Source organism: Solea solea, chromosome 18 (assembly GCF_958295425.1).
Source record: "Solea solea chromosome 18, fSolSol10.1, whole genome shotgun sequence".
Taxonomy (NCBI): domain Eukaryota; kingdom Metazoa; phylum Chordata; class Actinopteri; order Pleuronectiformes; family Soleidae; genus Solea; species Solea solea.
In genome coordinates this window covers 17601692-17617243 of record NC_081151.1, presented here as the reverse complement: position 1 = coordinate 17617243, position 15552 = coordinate 17601692, and the positions used below count along the sequence as shown (strand labels likewise).

Below are 15552 nucleotides of genomic sequence, written 5' to 3'. Positions count from 1 at the left end.
GTCAGGCAGGTGTCGGGGGACGCGAGAAAGAGTGAACATTTCAGAAAAAGAGACTTAAAGCTGCACTGTTTCATTTGTTGTATCCATCATCTTAAAAAGGGAGCTTTTGTTTGTATACACCGCCAGCGCAGGAGTGGGCGGGGACAAGAAGTGCTGGCAAATGACGGGATTTTCTGAGTCAACTCTGAAACTCCAATATAACCCTCTGTCTGTCTTCAGTCGACATAAAACTTATCATTTCCTGTGTGCAGTGAGAAACTGTCGCCAGGTAACACTGGATCTAGAGGCTTAATCAGCTTCATGTGTAGGGCTGTATCGATCATTCAACTAATCGATTAATAATCGATTACTACATTAATCGGCAACTATTTTGATAATCGATTGTTGTTTTTAAATAATTAAAACAAGTTATCTGATTTTTCAGCTTCTTAAATGTGAATATGTTCTGGTTTCTTTGCTCCAAATGACAAAGAAATCATTCAAACTGATTCATTTTTTTTTGTGGACAATAGAAGACATTTGAGCATGTCATAATTTTGAACATTTTACGCCATTTTATGGACCAAACAAGTGCTCGATTAATCCAGAAAATAACCGACAGTTTAATCGATTATGAAGATGATCGTCAGTTGCAGCCCTAATGATATCCCAATTAATCCAAAAGTGAACTGGTTAAAGCAACAATCGTATGAATTAAGTTACAATTCACCCAGACTTTAATCTGAAATATCATGTTCCAGTCATTGTCTCCATCTGTCTGGATACAAACTACTGATTTAGCAGCTAAATACTCCAAACCTCTCAAGTGCAAGTCAAATAGAGTTCAGCTGGGGGGGGCGATGAACTCAAAAAGACCTGGCGTCACCCTCACTGCACACTTGAGTTATGATCAAGCATGAATTTGCAGAAAAAAAAATAAATCTAAACATCACTTTAGTTATTTTTGTTGGAGCACATCGGCTTCCTCCTCAGAAATGTCAGGTAATAATGTGGCGATGATTAAGTGGGATTGCCTGGGGCTTACTAATGAGCAACCATAGTCCTGGAAGCAGAAACGGCTTTTCTGTAGAATAGAAGTGGATTATTCTGTGTCACGGTGCGTTCAAGGCAAAATGAATCCCGGGTTCCTGTAAGATGGCGGTGGCGGCGGCGTACCATCACAGCAGAGCAGACTGGTTCAGCACTGTTGGAAATTCACTTAATAAAAGTGACAGTGGGTTAAATTTCTTGAAAAATAACAATCTTGATTACCCATGTTAAAGTTCTAAGTTATACACCATGTGTTCACTTTATTAGGTACACCCTCAAAGTGTTACAGGAGTAGTTCTGCCATAATACCAATCATGAAACATATTACTATAGTATTTGTTTTTTGGTACTGTTCTTGTTAGCATGTGAGAAAATAAAAATAAAAATATTCCACGCTCTTGTTTATTAAAATTAAAAATGTTTGACCTTTTATTGTTTTCTTTTGATGCATCAGAAAAGTATTGGTCCCTAATTCTGAATGTGAAAGAAAAATTACATTGCAGGTTTTTGCCAATCATCTACAAAGCACTTTTGATTTGTTTGAAATTTGGCATATAAATAACATTCACGTGACTGATTGAGATCAATTATGTTTTAGCACTGTCGTCAGGATTGATGGTGTTTTACATAACAGTACAGACAGTACTTTAAACCATGTCTTAAAAAGTTCTTAAAATCAACGGAGTGTGATAGATTAACTAGAGTACACATGTGTCACATACACAAGCCTTTCGGTCAACATTTAAAGGAATATTTCCCTGTTGGAAAACTGGGTCATCTATGTAGTAGAAATGTTGCCTTCTTGGCTGAGAAAGGCAGAAAAATTTGAATTTGGACGACGACAACAACTCCCAGAATGCACTGCGTTCGCTGCCCCACGAGTCTCAGGCGTCGAAGCAGACAGCGCTAGTTGTGTAAACAGACAAATCCCTGTGAGAAATTAAATATATAATAAATCTAAAAATACAAAAATACTGGCCACCTAGTTTTCACCGAAATACAGGTCTTTTCCCTTGTCGTTCTCATTTTACTCTGCAGAGCAAGAGCCGGTTAGCGTAACTGTTAGCAAAGATGGTGGACACTGTGTTTACATTCTGGGAATGAAGTCTTGTCCCCCTTTGGGTGAGTCTAAAAAGTGCCGAACTGGCATTGTAGTTTCAAACCTTGAACCAACGTTTTATTTTGGAAAGACAGTTTTTTTTTTTTTTACAACTCTGGAAAACTGAGGGAGGGAAGCACAATTTTTAAAAAATGCTACTGCTATTCTAGCTATACAGAGCCACATGCAATTAAAGTATTCCTTTAATTAATACAGGATTTGACTCATTAGTGAAAGATACCAAACATAAAAGACTCAGGTGGAAACCACAAAAAAAAAAAAAAAAGAAATGTAAGGACACGTCATTGTTTTGTTCTGAGAAAATTGGGATTTTTCAGACTCAACTGTGGCTCAAAAGAACTGCATGACATCTCATTCACAGCCTGAGATCAGTTCTTTCGCGGAAAGCGGAGAACAAAAAGACAAAGAAAGCGGCGAGACGTCGTTTAGTGGTGTTGATGGTGTGTACCTGATGTGTGTGGCAGGTAAAGACTCCAGTTGGCGAGACAAGAAAAGCTCTCTGTGTCTGAGCTGGTGTTTCTGTTTCTCGGGGAGGTCGGCCATCTCTGGGTTCTCCATCTCCTCCTCCAGCTCCCCTGGGTGGAGGGGGAGAGAGAAAAAAAAAAAGGGAGGGGGCAAAGGTCAAACACACGTGCATCAGATGAGGCTGAACAATGGCGTCCACAGGGAAAACTGGCAAATGTTGTTGGCAGCAGCCACAAACACACACACACCCACCATGAGGATGCACAGTTGATGAGCCAGAACAATGAAGTCCCCAAGGAAGCGTAGACTTGTGTTTATAGTATATAAAACCAGTATTTCACATAAAATCTCACTGATTATGTCCTCATGAGTCATGCACCATCAATACTTCCACACCCGTCTGTGCTTCCCACCTAATTCTGCATTTCATTCCCGACTCCTGGGAAATCTGCTCCACTTCCCGGCGACAAACTTCATACAGAGTACACGACAAGTCCATTTACCGAACAACATGTTTGGCAACTGTTGTGACATTTAATTAATCACTTTGTGTCACTTTGTCCATGTTAACCTGGTAAACACACAACTGCAGTTTTAACCGATAATGAAGAGCAGGTAAATGGAAGAAAAAAAATCTGAAATACAGTTTTGAAAACCAAATATTTAAGTTGATTATTTACTTTAAATTGGATTTCACAAAATGCTTTTATTGAGCAACAATGACAAAGAAACGGAACAAATTTCTCCTTCAATAATCCTGCACTGACAGAACACTTGACAAACTGATCACCCAACAACGTCGATATCCTTACTTTTGACTTTAAAAAGTCAAGTTCTTTTGTTTCCAACAACGCAAGCAATGGCCGACGACCTCGTAAACACAGCATGGACCCCGGGTTGTGAGACCACGGGCAGCGTCCTACCAAGAGAGCATCCATGTTACGTTCTCAGACTCGACAAAGAGCCTCCAGAACCACAGGAGACTTTACACAATTGTTTTCATGGGCCGAGGAGCAAAGCACATTTAAGTGTTGGACTGCTGGAGTTTCCTTTGCGGTTTGTGTTGTTGATTAAGCTGCGATTTCATCTGATCATCATCTGCTGGTGCAACACTTTGTCTTGGAGTGATATAGATTGAGATTGTGCTTTAAATCTTGAATCCCTGTGTCATCGGATTATTTTCTTGACTAGTTATTTGGTCCACAAACTAAAATTATTTAGTTTTAATGATTTTTGTTTGTTATATGGAGCCAGGGCTGAAACAATTGATTACTATACCAAACTATTTTGATGTTTTTTTTTCCCCATCTGATTTTTCAGCTTCTTAAATGAGAATATTTTCTGGTTTCTTTGCTCCATGTCACAAAGAAATCATTGAAACTGAATCATTTTGGTTTGTGGGCAAAACGAGACATTCGAGACCATCATTATTTCCAGATTTGAGAGACAACGATGAACATCTTCTGATGTTTTCTGGCCCTAACGTTTAAAATAAACGACAGGTGAATGGATTACGAAAACAATCCTGAGCTGCAGCCCTATATGAAGCAAATTAACTATAAATAAATAAATATTATATAAAAAAAAAAAACAACACTCAAACCAATTAAATCAAATATCAAAATAGTTTGCACTTGAGATCATTGCAGCCTTAGCCACACACACATACACAGATTAGGTTTGGTACAAATCAAAAGGCACTTGGTGAGAACCAGCTCAAGAATGAACAGAGCGACCCCTGAAGAACCATCAGCCCATTTGAGCCAGAATGATTCTATAAAGGAGAGATTTAGCCGCTGCGGGTGAGCAATATCCCTACGTACTCTTCCTCCTCGTCTGTGGATAAGAAAGGAATTAAGGTGAGGCGGACGGAGACGCAGATAAACTGAGGGACAGATAGAATTGGCAAAAAAAGGAGGACAGAGGGGGGGAAAGTGTGACAAGAGTGATAAAGAGCACGGGAGCATGAGATGAAGACAGAAGGACGTAAAGACATCGAGCGGGAAGAGGGGGAGACGAGGAAGGGGAGCAATAGAGAAATCAGCAGGGAGACCGGGGGGAGAGGGAGACAAAGAGAGAGAGTAAAAACTGGTAGAGAGAGTTAAAAAAAAGACAATGAGAACAGAAGTTAAACGGGCAGAGAGAGAGAGAGAGAAAGCAGTCGGTACGTGCGCCAATTCATTTGGAGTTTCATTAGAGGAAGTGAGACAGAAAGAGGGAGACGGGGAGCAGAACAAAAGCAATCAAGGGATTTTCAGGAGAAGAGATGTGTGGCCAAAATCAATAAGTACTCCTTCATTCGCTCACTCTGCCCAGCACTCAGCACCAAGCAGAGGCTCTATCAGTGCCCAGGCAAAGCCTGCTCTAACACACACACACACACACACACACACACACACACACACACACACACACAGCAGGGCCTCGCTCCATCTTCTGCCACATGAAAACAACAAAATACAGACCGAGATTATTAATACAGGGAGAACCAAAAAAAAAAAAAATACATTAAAAGGGAATATAAACCACTGAGGAAAGTTGTAGGAAGGTGAACATGTGTGCAAAAAAAATCAACTCCACGTGTTGCAAATGCAACAAATACACTGTGCATGTGTGTCATTACTGAAATATGGTTTGCGTTAACCTCACTCTCTCACATCCGCGCATTTTAACTTTACATTTACACAACGATGTTTCAATAGTTCAAATAAAAACGAAAAAATAATTATATACAACAACATTGAATCACCTTTAAACTACTACTTAATTATCTGAGGGGAAATAACACATGTTTTTACTGAGGAGGTAAAAAAAAACCAAAACACTGCACAACAGAACCTGGTGTGTCTGCGCTTCAGCACAATCTTCACAGCAGAACAAGTGAAACACAAAAGAGAAAAAAGAAAAAAGAAAACGAAAAGAAAATGAACTTCATGAAAAATGAACGACAGCGGTGCACAAGTTATGCAGGAGAAGAATTGGAGGAACAGCCTTGGAATAATAATGACACGGCAAGATTTTTCTCTCGGCAACAACCTGACTGATGCTGGGTTTTAAAAGGTCGACACAAAACATTATTGTCGATTTGGTGAAATTTAGAAAACTCATATAGGATGGAAGTATTTTTTTAAGAATTTACTGCATATAAATACATGAAATAACCCTTATTCTGAGGAGTTTTTAACTGCAACCAAGAGAGATACTACATTTACAAGTCCTCACATTAAAATGTATACAATTATTATTATTATTAGCCCAGAATGAGACTTTTATATTTATATCAGGAGCCAGATCAGCTCCACAGAGGCCACCATTTTGGACAACCATGTTTTTTTTACAGTAGCCCACAATGGACAAACATAACATCTTTTGAGTTTTGATTTTGAACAATTTTGAATAAATATATAACTGCAGTTATGTTGACGGGAATTGTGATTGCAAGATTTTCATATTTATTGTAAATATGTTATTGTATTACTAAAATAGGGATAGTATTTTTGAAAAATTGTGTGTCCTAACCTGAGTTTCACCTGATTTGACACTGTTAGCATAACTGTTAGCAAAGATGGCGGACACTGTTTACATTCTGGGAATGAGGTCCTGTCCCCCTACTTGTGGGTCTAAAAAGTTTGAACAAGTGTCACTTGTAGGCATGTAACAAAAAAAGAATAAAGATATTTCTCAACTCAGGGGAAACTGAGGTTGGGAAGCACAATTTTTCAAAACTACTACCCCTATTCTAGTAATACAATGCTAATGGCAAATTGGTGAAGTATTCCTTTAATATATATACACACACACACATCTGCATTTACCTCATATCACACCAAGCTTCGGTAAAACTATCCAGGCTGTTTTTGTTCACAAAGCTTAAACACAAACCAGATGTACAATTATGACGCAAAGGCTCCAACATCACCACGAGTCATTTAGGGTTTCCCACAGGAAACTGGTTAGCAGAGGGTGTTAAAAAAAGAGGTGCAAGGGCCTTATAAGCATTTTTAATAATCAATTCTATCCGTTTGAATGTTTCTCAAATGTAAATAAGTTTCTTTGCTTCATCTAACGAAGAAAACTCTAGAACGGGTTCATTTTGGTTTGCGGACAAATACAAGACACTTAAGACGAATTGAGAAACTAATCAAACAAATTAATTCATGAATCCATTACAAAAGTCAGTTGCGGCATTAGTTGCAGCTTTAAGTTAAGTTTGTGTTGCGCTCCAAATCGGCCACGACAAAAAGATCCATGTCGTTTTGATCGCAACACGAACAACATACAAAGTAATTCCAAGTGCCGCCCACATTTTCCTCACACATTAGGATTGCTTCTCGGATTAACTAGAAATGCACAACTGATTAATCTGCTAATTATCTGTATACTACACATCCTAACCACTCCTTTATTTCATTTAGTCCTTAATTCAGGCTATTAGAAGATTAGCGTGTCCACCGAAATCACCCAAAGCCTGAGGTGGTTTTGCTGCATGATCAAGCACCTCTGCTTGTTACACCTGAAGTTAAACAAGCCTAATATTTAATTTCATAAAGACTTTCATGCAAAGCAGGGTCCACTATACAATAGTGTGTGGAAGCCCTGGGAACGTGCATGTGCTGATAAAAGAAGACAAATGGAGGGATACTCTTTAAACCTTCCAGAAAGGACCTTTGTTAAAAAAAAACACACACGATGATTAAAGATACATGAAAGCAGATAAGATTAAGGATACAGGGTTTTCTCCCTGGAATAAATGAGGTTTTAGTCTCTTAACAAAAGAAGTGATGTTGCAGCAAAGCAGAACTAACCTTAAGAAAAACCACAACTTGCTAAACAGTAACTATTAGTCCTGAGGCTGAAATCTGCCCCTAGGGTAAACTATGACTCACTCGCTCTCTCTCACACACTGGGTTACGTAGTGGTCCATCAGTAGGCTGGCCCTTCCAACTGGCCCCTGGCTGTGTGTCCCCGAGTAGCAAGTCAACTCCCCAACCTTCAGTCTTCCTCCTCTTTTCCTTCTCAGGGCCAATCTCCTAGCAGTGCAGCCGCATCATACCCTCGAACAAATTGCCTCTCCATCTCACCTGTCCCAGCCAATTATCAATTATTGATGAATGGGTCGCCTTACTGGGCTGAGAGACGGTGGCGAGCAGGGTAAGCAGTGGAAAGAGCAGGCCCAAGGGCGAGGGAGAGCAGAGTGGACGCTTATTAGCATAACAAACTGACGACACCTGTCTATGATACAGTGCCCGTTTCTGTGGAGGCGGAGACTGAGGCAACCGGTTGAACGCAAACAAATAAAAGACACAATTAACCCTTAAGAGAGGAGATCAATCAATATACAATCGATACTGTGATGAGTGTGGTAATATTACTGCACAACAAGAATTGTCTTTATCCGTTAGCGATTATTACTAAATGAACCGCCAACTAGCGCTCAATTGAGCTCATTTAGCAAAATATCTGTTGCATTGCTCGTCTAAGAACCGCCACAGTGGGCACAGCGCACACACTGGTGCCCTCGGTAAAAGAGGCTTACCAAGTTTGAAGCCCGTCAAACAGGGACGCGATTAAAAGACGATTAGACGCTCCTGGTATTTATAAATGGATGAAGATGATCAAGAAAATAATCAATAGATGAATTGCAGCCCAGGTGAACTGATACATTGCATTTATCTAACTTTTACACTTAGCATTAGAAGGTGGTTCCTGTGTTTAGGAGCTTTTCCACTACATGGTCCCAGTGCGACTCGACTCAACTCGGCATGGTTATTTTGCTTTTCCGTTAGCGATAGAACCTGGTACTTTTTTTTTTTGCTTTACACTCGTCGCAAGTTTGCGACGCGTCACGTATAAAAACGAAGACACGGCAGTTTTACGCAGCCATGCTGTGATGACCCAGCCCACGAGGAGGTACCATGGTAATGGGAAACCATGTCGAGCTGAGGCAAGGCGAGCTGGGACCATGTGGTGGAAAAGCGGCCTTGGGTATATTTACACTAGAGCTGAAACAATTAATCAACAACTATTTTGAGAATCGATTAATCAGTTTGAAGCTTTTTTCATGATTAAAACAAGATTTCCGACTGTTTAAGCTTCTTAAATGTGACTATTTTCATGTCTTTGCTCTGAATAACAAATAAATCATTCAAAGTTCATCGTTTTGGTTTGTGGACAAAAGACATTTGAGAACATCATCATTTCCAGGTTTGACGCACACCGATCGCCATTTTTTAAGTTTTTTCTGATATTTTAGGGACCAAACGATTAATTGATTAATCGAGAAAATAATTGACAGATTAATCGATTATTAAAATAATCGTTAGTTGCAGCTCTAATTTACCCCTGTACTTACAAGTGGTCAGGCACTATATGATTGCAATCTGATAACAGAAAGTAATTTCAATGCCTGGTGTTGGATTACCCATACTCATCATCACATTGCCACATGGTTAACATTGAGAAAACAGCTTTAACCATATTAACTAGTGGAAAAAGTAGAACAGATTACACCCAGTCAAGGCCTAGTTTTGAAAATGAAAAAAATTTAACTTCGTTCCATGTCACACACGCCAATCATCGTGAACTTTCTTCATCTTTCAGCACATTCCAAACAAGAGTAAGAACAAGAGCAGCACAGTCGGTGGCATAACAATGCCGCGTTATGCCTGTGGTCCTGGTCGTTTACCATGTACATGGCTACAATGGGACTTCAGGTCTGGTGTGAGTTCAGTAGTGTTGTCCCGGAGTTACAACTGCAGAGCCACACAGTTTATTGCTCAGTTGACCTTTAAGTTAAAACCTTGTAAGTGCGGTGTCAAACATTCAGCAGCCGGTCGTGCGCTCCAGGTTGGGATGAACAGGTACAGGAACTATTTCATATTTCAGTTGCGTAATCACCGAGACGAGCATAATGAGCCGTTTGTGACAACGTGGTTCCTTTGATCGATCTAATGTGGCTCTTCAAGTTCATATAAATAAACCGAAACAGGCTTTCCCAGTCACATAACAAATCATTTTCATAATGATAGAAATAGACTGACAATGAGTTCTGCTACACACGGTTAATTAGACTTATATAGTATATAACTGAAATTTAGCAGTTTGAATTGTAATCAATAATATTACTTCATATGTTATATGTAGTGTGAGATTCTAGCTGTTTTTCCTCATTTTCCTTGATTGCCATTGCACAACAACACTTGCAAGTGTGCTAAGGATGCATTTAATATATAGTTGTGAATCAGTAAACGTGCACTTACAGGATAACTAGACATATTTTATTGTGCAGTTTTTAATGTTACAAGGGGCTGTCAACATTATTTAATGGTTGAAATCGTACGAGTCAGCTCCAACACTCTTAACCAGAGATTCCTTTTCTGACAAAAACATGTTTCTTTCGAAGTCCGCACTTTGTAATTTAGGCATTACATTGACATTTTGAGGTCTGCAGCCCCAAGCCATGGTAACTTCATTTAACTAGGGATATTAAAAAGACATGAAAAGTCTTCTCCTGCACAACGCCAACAAAAGAAACAAAAAAAAAAACATTTGACATGCAGTATATGCCCCTGCCAGAGTTATTTTTAAAAATGTGGGACAAATCTACTGCATGTAAACACACTTTACAGTGTTTTAGAATGGACTTGTTGCTGTGTGTACGTGAGCATGAATGAAAATCATAAGCTAGTCATCAAAAGTGGAATTAATTTCGTTTTTAAGCAGAGAAAAAGTGTTGTTACTAATTAAAACTTTTAAACCTAATTAAAGGAGGAAAATTGCACATAAAAGTTGCACATTAAGATAGGAGGTAGATTTTTTATGACCCTTAATATTTAGTTTATACATTATTTTTTGGGAAACTACCACATAATTGCACAGTAGTACAGCCTTAAGGTGTAGATTGGATAAACTATTCAATAACGCGATTTTTTTTGGCATTATTTGTGATGATTAAATGGTTATACGCCCTAAAAAAATTGCCATATTTAATTAATGTAATCACTTAACATAAACGCTTGTTTTCAATAATAGGGTCGGTTCGAAATCGAGAAAATGACTCTCGCTGTACTATTGGTTCTACGGTTACATATAACTGCTGGATGAATGGGTGTGTAACTCAAGCGATACAACATGGCACTACGGCAGCAGGGTGAAGGTTTTATTTCCCACACAGGGACACTATAATCTGAAAAAACAAGGAATGTGACAAAGTGGACACATGATTCACTTCGGAGACGGCGTGCAACATACAGAACTTAATCCACAGACTCTACCTCTGTTCATCACTTCACCAACTACATTGTTGTCTATTGTTTATGGTAGCTAGGAGCCACATTTTAAAAATAGAAGAAAAAAAAAAAAGGTTTGAGTCATGGCAAATTCAAATGTCTAAAAAAAAGAAGAAAAAAAGGGTGGGGCCAAGGTGGTAAAATGCCAAGTCCACCACAGACGCTGGCCAATCGGGGAGGCTGCTACGCTCGCATTGGGGAGGAGCTAACGGCAGAGACAGAGGCCCCGATGAGGGAGTATTCAGAATCTCTGCAAGCAAAAAATATTTTATCAATGAGTCACTGCAGACTCACACTGAGACACACATGTAGCACGCACACATGACTGCCAGCAATCCATACCAAAAAGTGTATTACATGTACCCCAAAACGCAATTCCTGTGGCAGAGCCCACAGCCTTACAACTCAAGTTCATCAAGCGCAGGAACACACACACACACACACACACGCTGACATGCATAAACACACAGAAAAGACACACGCAGTGAAGCTGCAGCTACACGAATGCAGACAGGATACAGCCCACACCCATGCGGTGTACAGCCATTCCTGCCATGCTTTTTTTTTTTTTTTTTTTTTTATCCCTTCTTATTCTCCTTTACATATTGCAAATGTCTGGAAGCCCCTAACCAAACTGCAGCTGGCAGAGCAAAGGCAAAAGTGAGGAGGGCCGGCACAGGAACAAGCAAAACAAACACAAAGCCAGGTCGAGAAAACAAACCTAAGTGGTCCAGTACTGATATGATGCGGCGTCTGAAATATTCATATTTGCTTGCCACTTACTGCGCAGCAGGAAACCAGACACACACCAAAACAACAAATACATGCTTTTTTTTCTTTTTGATTAAAAAAAATAAATAAAAATCTAAATACCATAGTAGAACAAAATCAATTGAACAGTCAAAATACTTCTTTTTTTTTGTTAGGGACACACTACATCCTATATGTGATACTGACGCTGTGTGGTCCAACAGAACAAACAATACCCTTCTGCAATGGATACAACCCCAGGCCACCGCTGTGGACTCTGCAGTGAAGTCTCTCTCTCTCTCACTCACACACACACAGACACACACACACACAGGTTTGTGCAGCTATTCTTCTGAGGACACCGCACTCACTTCCATTCATCCAGACAGCCTAAACAAAAGTGTTATCCCTAACCGCAAATTCAAATCTTCGCCCTCAACTTAACCAGTTGCTCACAAAAGAGGTTCCGCCTCATTAGGACCAGGTTTTGGTCCGACCCTGACGAGGCCAGTGCTTATGCCAGAAAAAGGTCCTGAGGAGGTAAACAAGTATGTGCACACACACAGAAACACACACACACACAGACAGACAGACCCGGAGCCGACATTAAGCCGGCCACACCCAGTCAAAGTCTAGTGGCTGGTTCTGCTTAGACTGTACAGAGTCAGTGTTCCTGCTTTCACTACCGGAATGACTACTACATCATCCTGTGCTTTCATTCACTCGTTTTTCGGATTAATGGTATTAGGATTTATTATTGGGATTCCATTTGGTGTCAAATACTTTTTTTTAAATTAAACCACGTGGCGCGTCTCTCTCTCTGTGTGTGTGTGAAAGCATGTGCTCAGGTAAGATGACGACAAAAGTGCACTTTAAGCCCACATCACCATAAACTGTGTCTGGCCGCACTGTTGACATTACTCATGCTGCACCACAGCACAGAGACACACACACACACACACACACACACACACACACACACAGGTCAACTCAGGACCAGATGTGGGACAGACACAGTCCACTCGACCGTATCACTGTGGAGTGGACTCCCCAGACTGTGTTTTTATCAGCTTCACTCCTTTTCATCTGTGGCACCTGTGGCCTTCCCAACCTGTACGTCAATACGACGGTCACAGGAATCTACAACAAGTGGGTCATGTTGCGAGGGGGGGTGGGAGAAACGCGCTAGTATTCTTCAAATGAAGCTTACAACTTTCTCATTTTGGTGGTTAAATCTCTTATATTATCTGAACCTTTACTTAACCCCTTCTGTTACCAATCCCTTCGTCACCAACAGGATTTTGGCATTCGTACTTCTCATTACCTTAACTCCAAGACTGGAAAATATGGATATTTTCTGGATAAAGCGTTAGAAGATGGATGGCTGGGTACCGGAAGGCAGAGCAATAGAGCTTTGCAAGATATTTTCCCCCCCATGACAAAAGCCAACGTTTTTGGCTTTTCTTATAATGTTGAAACTGCCCACACCTTGTTATTGCAATACAAAATATTACTAAACAGACAGTAGAAATGATGTAGCATTGTTCGAGTCAAGACTGGATACACATAAAAGGTTTTTCTTTAAAATATGCAGTGGGTGCAGATGTGTGTCGTTTCCTACGAGAATTACAAATACGAATAAATTAAACCTCGATCCATTCATAGGAGACTTCATTCATTCATTTAGGAATCGAGATGTCACGGCGCATCCTCGTCAACAGGTTACTGATGAGATTGAACGTGCGCTGCACAAATCTGACACACTTGAGATGGTCATGTTCAAGGGAAAAGCCCTGCAGTGGGAATAAAATCACAACCTCCATCCCTGCCCTCTTCACCCCGGGGGTGTCATTTCCAAATGACCACTAGGGAGACATTCAAGGACAGCTCTGGCCTTTAAGCGATGTACTTCAGTCTTCTGTTTGCCCTCTTTTTTTTTGGGTTTTATACTAAGCGTCTCAGTCTTTTTGTGGCCCTTACATTTCCACGTCCTTTCTTTCCAAACAGCACATTTTAGGCCATCGCTTCAGTGTCTTTTATCCCGGTACCTGGAACATTTGGAGAAAACAAAAAAAAAGCCCACACAATACTGCTGGAGTCCATTCAAAGTGTGCCAGCTGTTCGTTACTGCAAACGCTCTCCCGAGCTCCGAGGAACGGCAGCAACATTCATGTGCGCAACACGCTACACACCCACATGATGACAGAAAGAGAGCTCATGCTGAAGACACACACACACACACACACACACACACACACACACTCACTCAGGTGTCGTCATATTGACACACGCGGCAGGCAGATTGAGCGCCGTCTGAAAACACTTCTATCGGAGAAGGAGGTGCCGTCTGGGCTGGGTTTTTTTTTTTTCCCCTCTCGGCGCGGTATCTGCACACAAACGACTTTAACGCACGGTACATCACCGCTTCATAAACATCTGCTCATCAAGCATTTTCCACATTAAGGTGAATCCACTACGAGTGGAAGTTTGCAGTCAAGCGCGGGGAACAGAAGCGCCGCGAGTCAAGGCCGGCGTGTGTGTGTGTGTGTGTGTTGTTTTGTGTTCATGAATGGCGTTTGCCAGCTGGGTTATGGTCGGTCACTCACTTGCATGTTTGTCTGCCAGGGCGATGAGTGTGCCGGAGATGTCCCTCCGCCGGTAAAAACACACCACTTTGGCCTCCACGTTCCCATTGGCTGTCTGCAAAGCAGAGACAATCGGCGTTACCACGGCAACAAGTGGTGCCGCCGCACACAGAGCACCCACACATGCACGCACGTACACACACACACACACACACACACACACACACACACACTCATAAAAACCCTATTACTGAGGCTTTTTTTTTTTTTTTACTTTGGCTAAAAAACGCCATGTTCGTAAACAGCAGTGTTCTCCAAAATGACAATAAGTGTTGCAGTTACCAGGACAGGAAGGCGTGGCGGAGTGTGTCACTGCAGTCCTAAGACTCTTTTTTTTTTTGTCTCAGCTATACTACATTGCCGTTTAAATTAGCAACTGCATGACAACGGATTACTAAGCAATACCTCAAAAGGGGAAAACAAGATATGTAGCTTTTATCCCTCTATAGTACACATTATGAGTATTGATAGACCTGTGAGTCTTTAGTGTCTCACATATTGGCGATCATATTTGTGTCCGATTATAGGCCGAGTGTATCGATTACTCACAAACCCTTCCCGTGTGGTATAATGTAGACACTTGTAAACACTTATTTGAATGTGTCACATATTTATTTCATACATGCAACATTGATAAATGTAAAAAAAAAAAATCACAATTTGAGTTTCCACGGTGATATCCAAAGAGAAAAGGCGGTTTCAGGATAGAATTGTCCTCATTATTAATAATTTCTGAGAGAAAACCTATCACTGTTTCAGAAACAGAACTTCCACTGAGTTATAAATAAGGACATTTAATATCGCACTGAATCAAATATGTCAATGACAGTGAAGTAGTACTTCTGTCAGTGTGTTCCAGCTATTTAATTCCTAAAAAAAAATATGATGAATCAATCATTTGACACAACCTCAATCTGGATCGTCTGCAGAAAATGGACAGACGGATGGATGAACCAATTAAAACATTTCTATTTCAAGGTCCAGATATAAATAAGATCGGAGGAAGTGACATGAGTTTTCAGTTTCTGAGGGAATAAAAAATAAAAATCCCATTACGGCCTATATGATCACATTTTAAATCAGCTAATCTAAAACCATATTTTTTTTATAGTTATTTAATATTTCAATAAAGCAGGTTTAAGATCTTGATCCCTTTTGCGTCCCCATTGTAACATCATAAATATTTATATGCTCATGCGTGTCGAAACTGGGAACTTGTCGTGTCGTCCTGAAGTAAAACACAACAGACGACGGT

At 40.4% G+C, this 15552-nt stretch overlaps 1 protein-coding gene across 2 annotated transcripts in view; it reads right to left on the bottom strand.

Moving 5' to 3' along the window:
* Window positions 1-15552, bottom strand: part of mta1 (metastasis associated 1) — a 47765-nt gene that overhangs the window by 13916 nt on the left and 18297 nt on the right. For both annotated transcript variants that reach the window (XM_058614759.1, XM_058614760.1), the window contains exons 4-5: window positions 14259-14352; window positions 2598-2724 (exon numbers count right to left, since the gene is read on the bottom strand). In XM_058614759.1, coding sequence (XP_058470742.1) covers window positions 2598-2724; window positions 14259-14352 — 221 coding nt within the window. The remainder of the gene's footprint in view (window positions 1-2597; window positions 2725-14258; window positions 14353-15552) is intronic.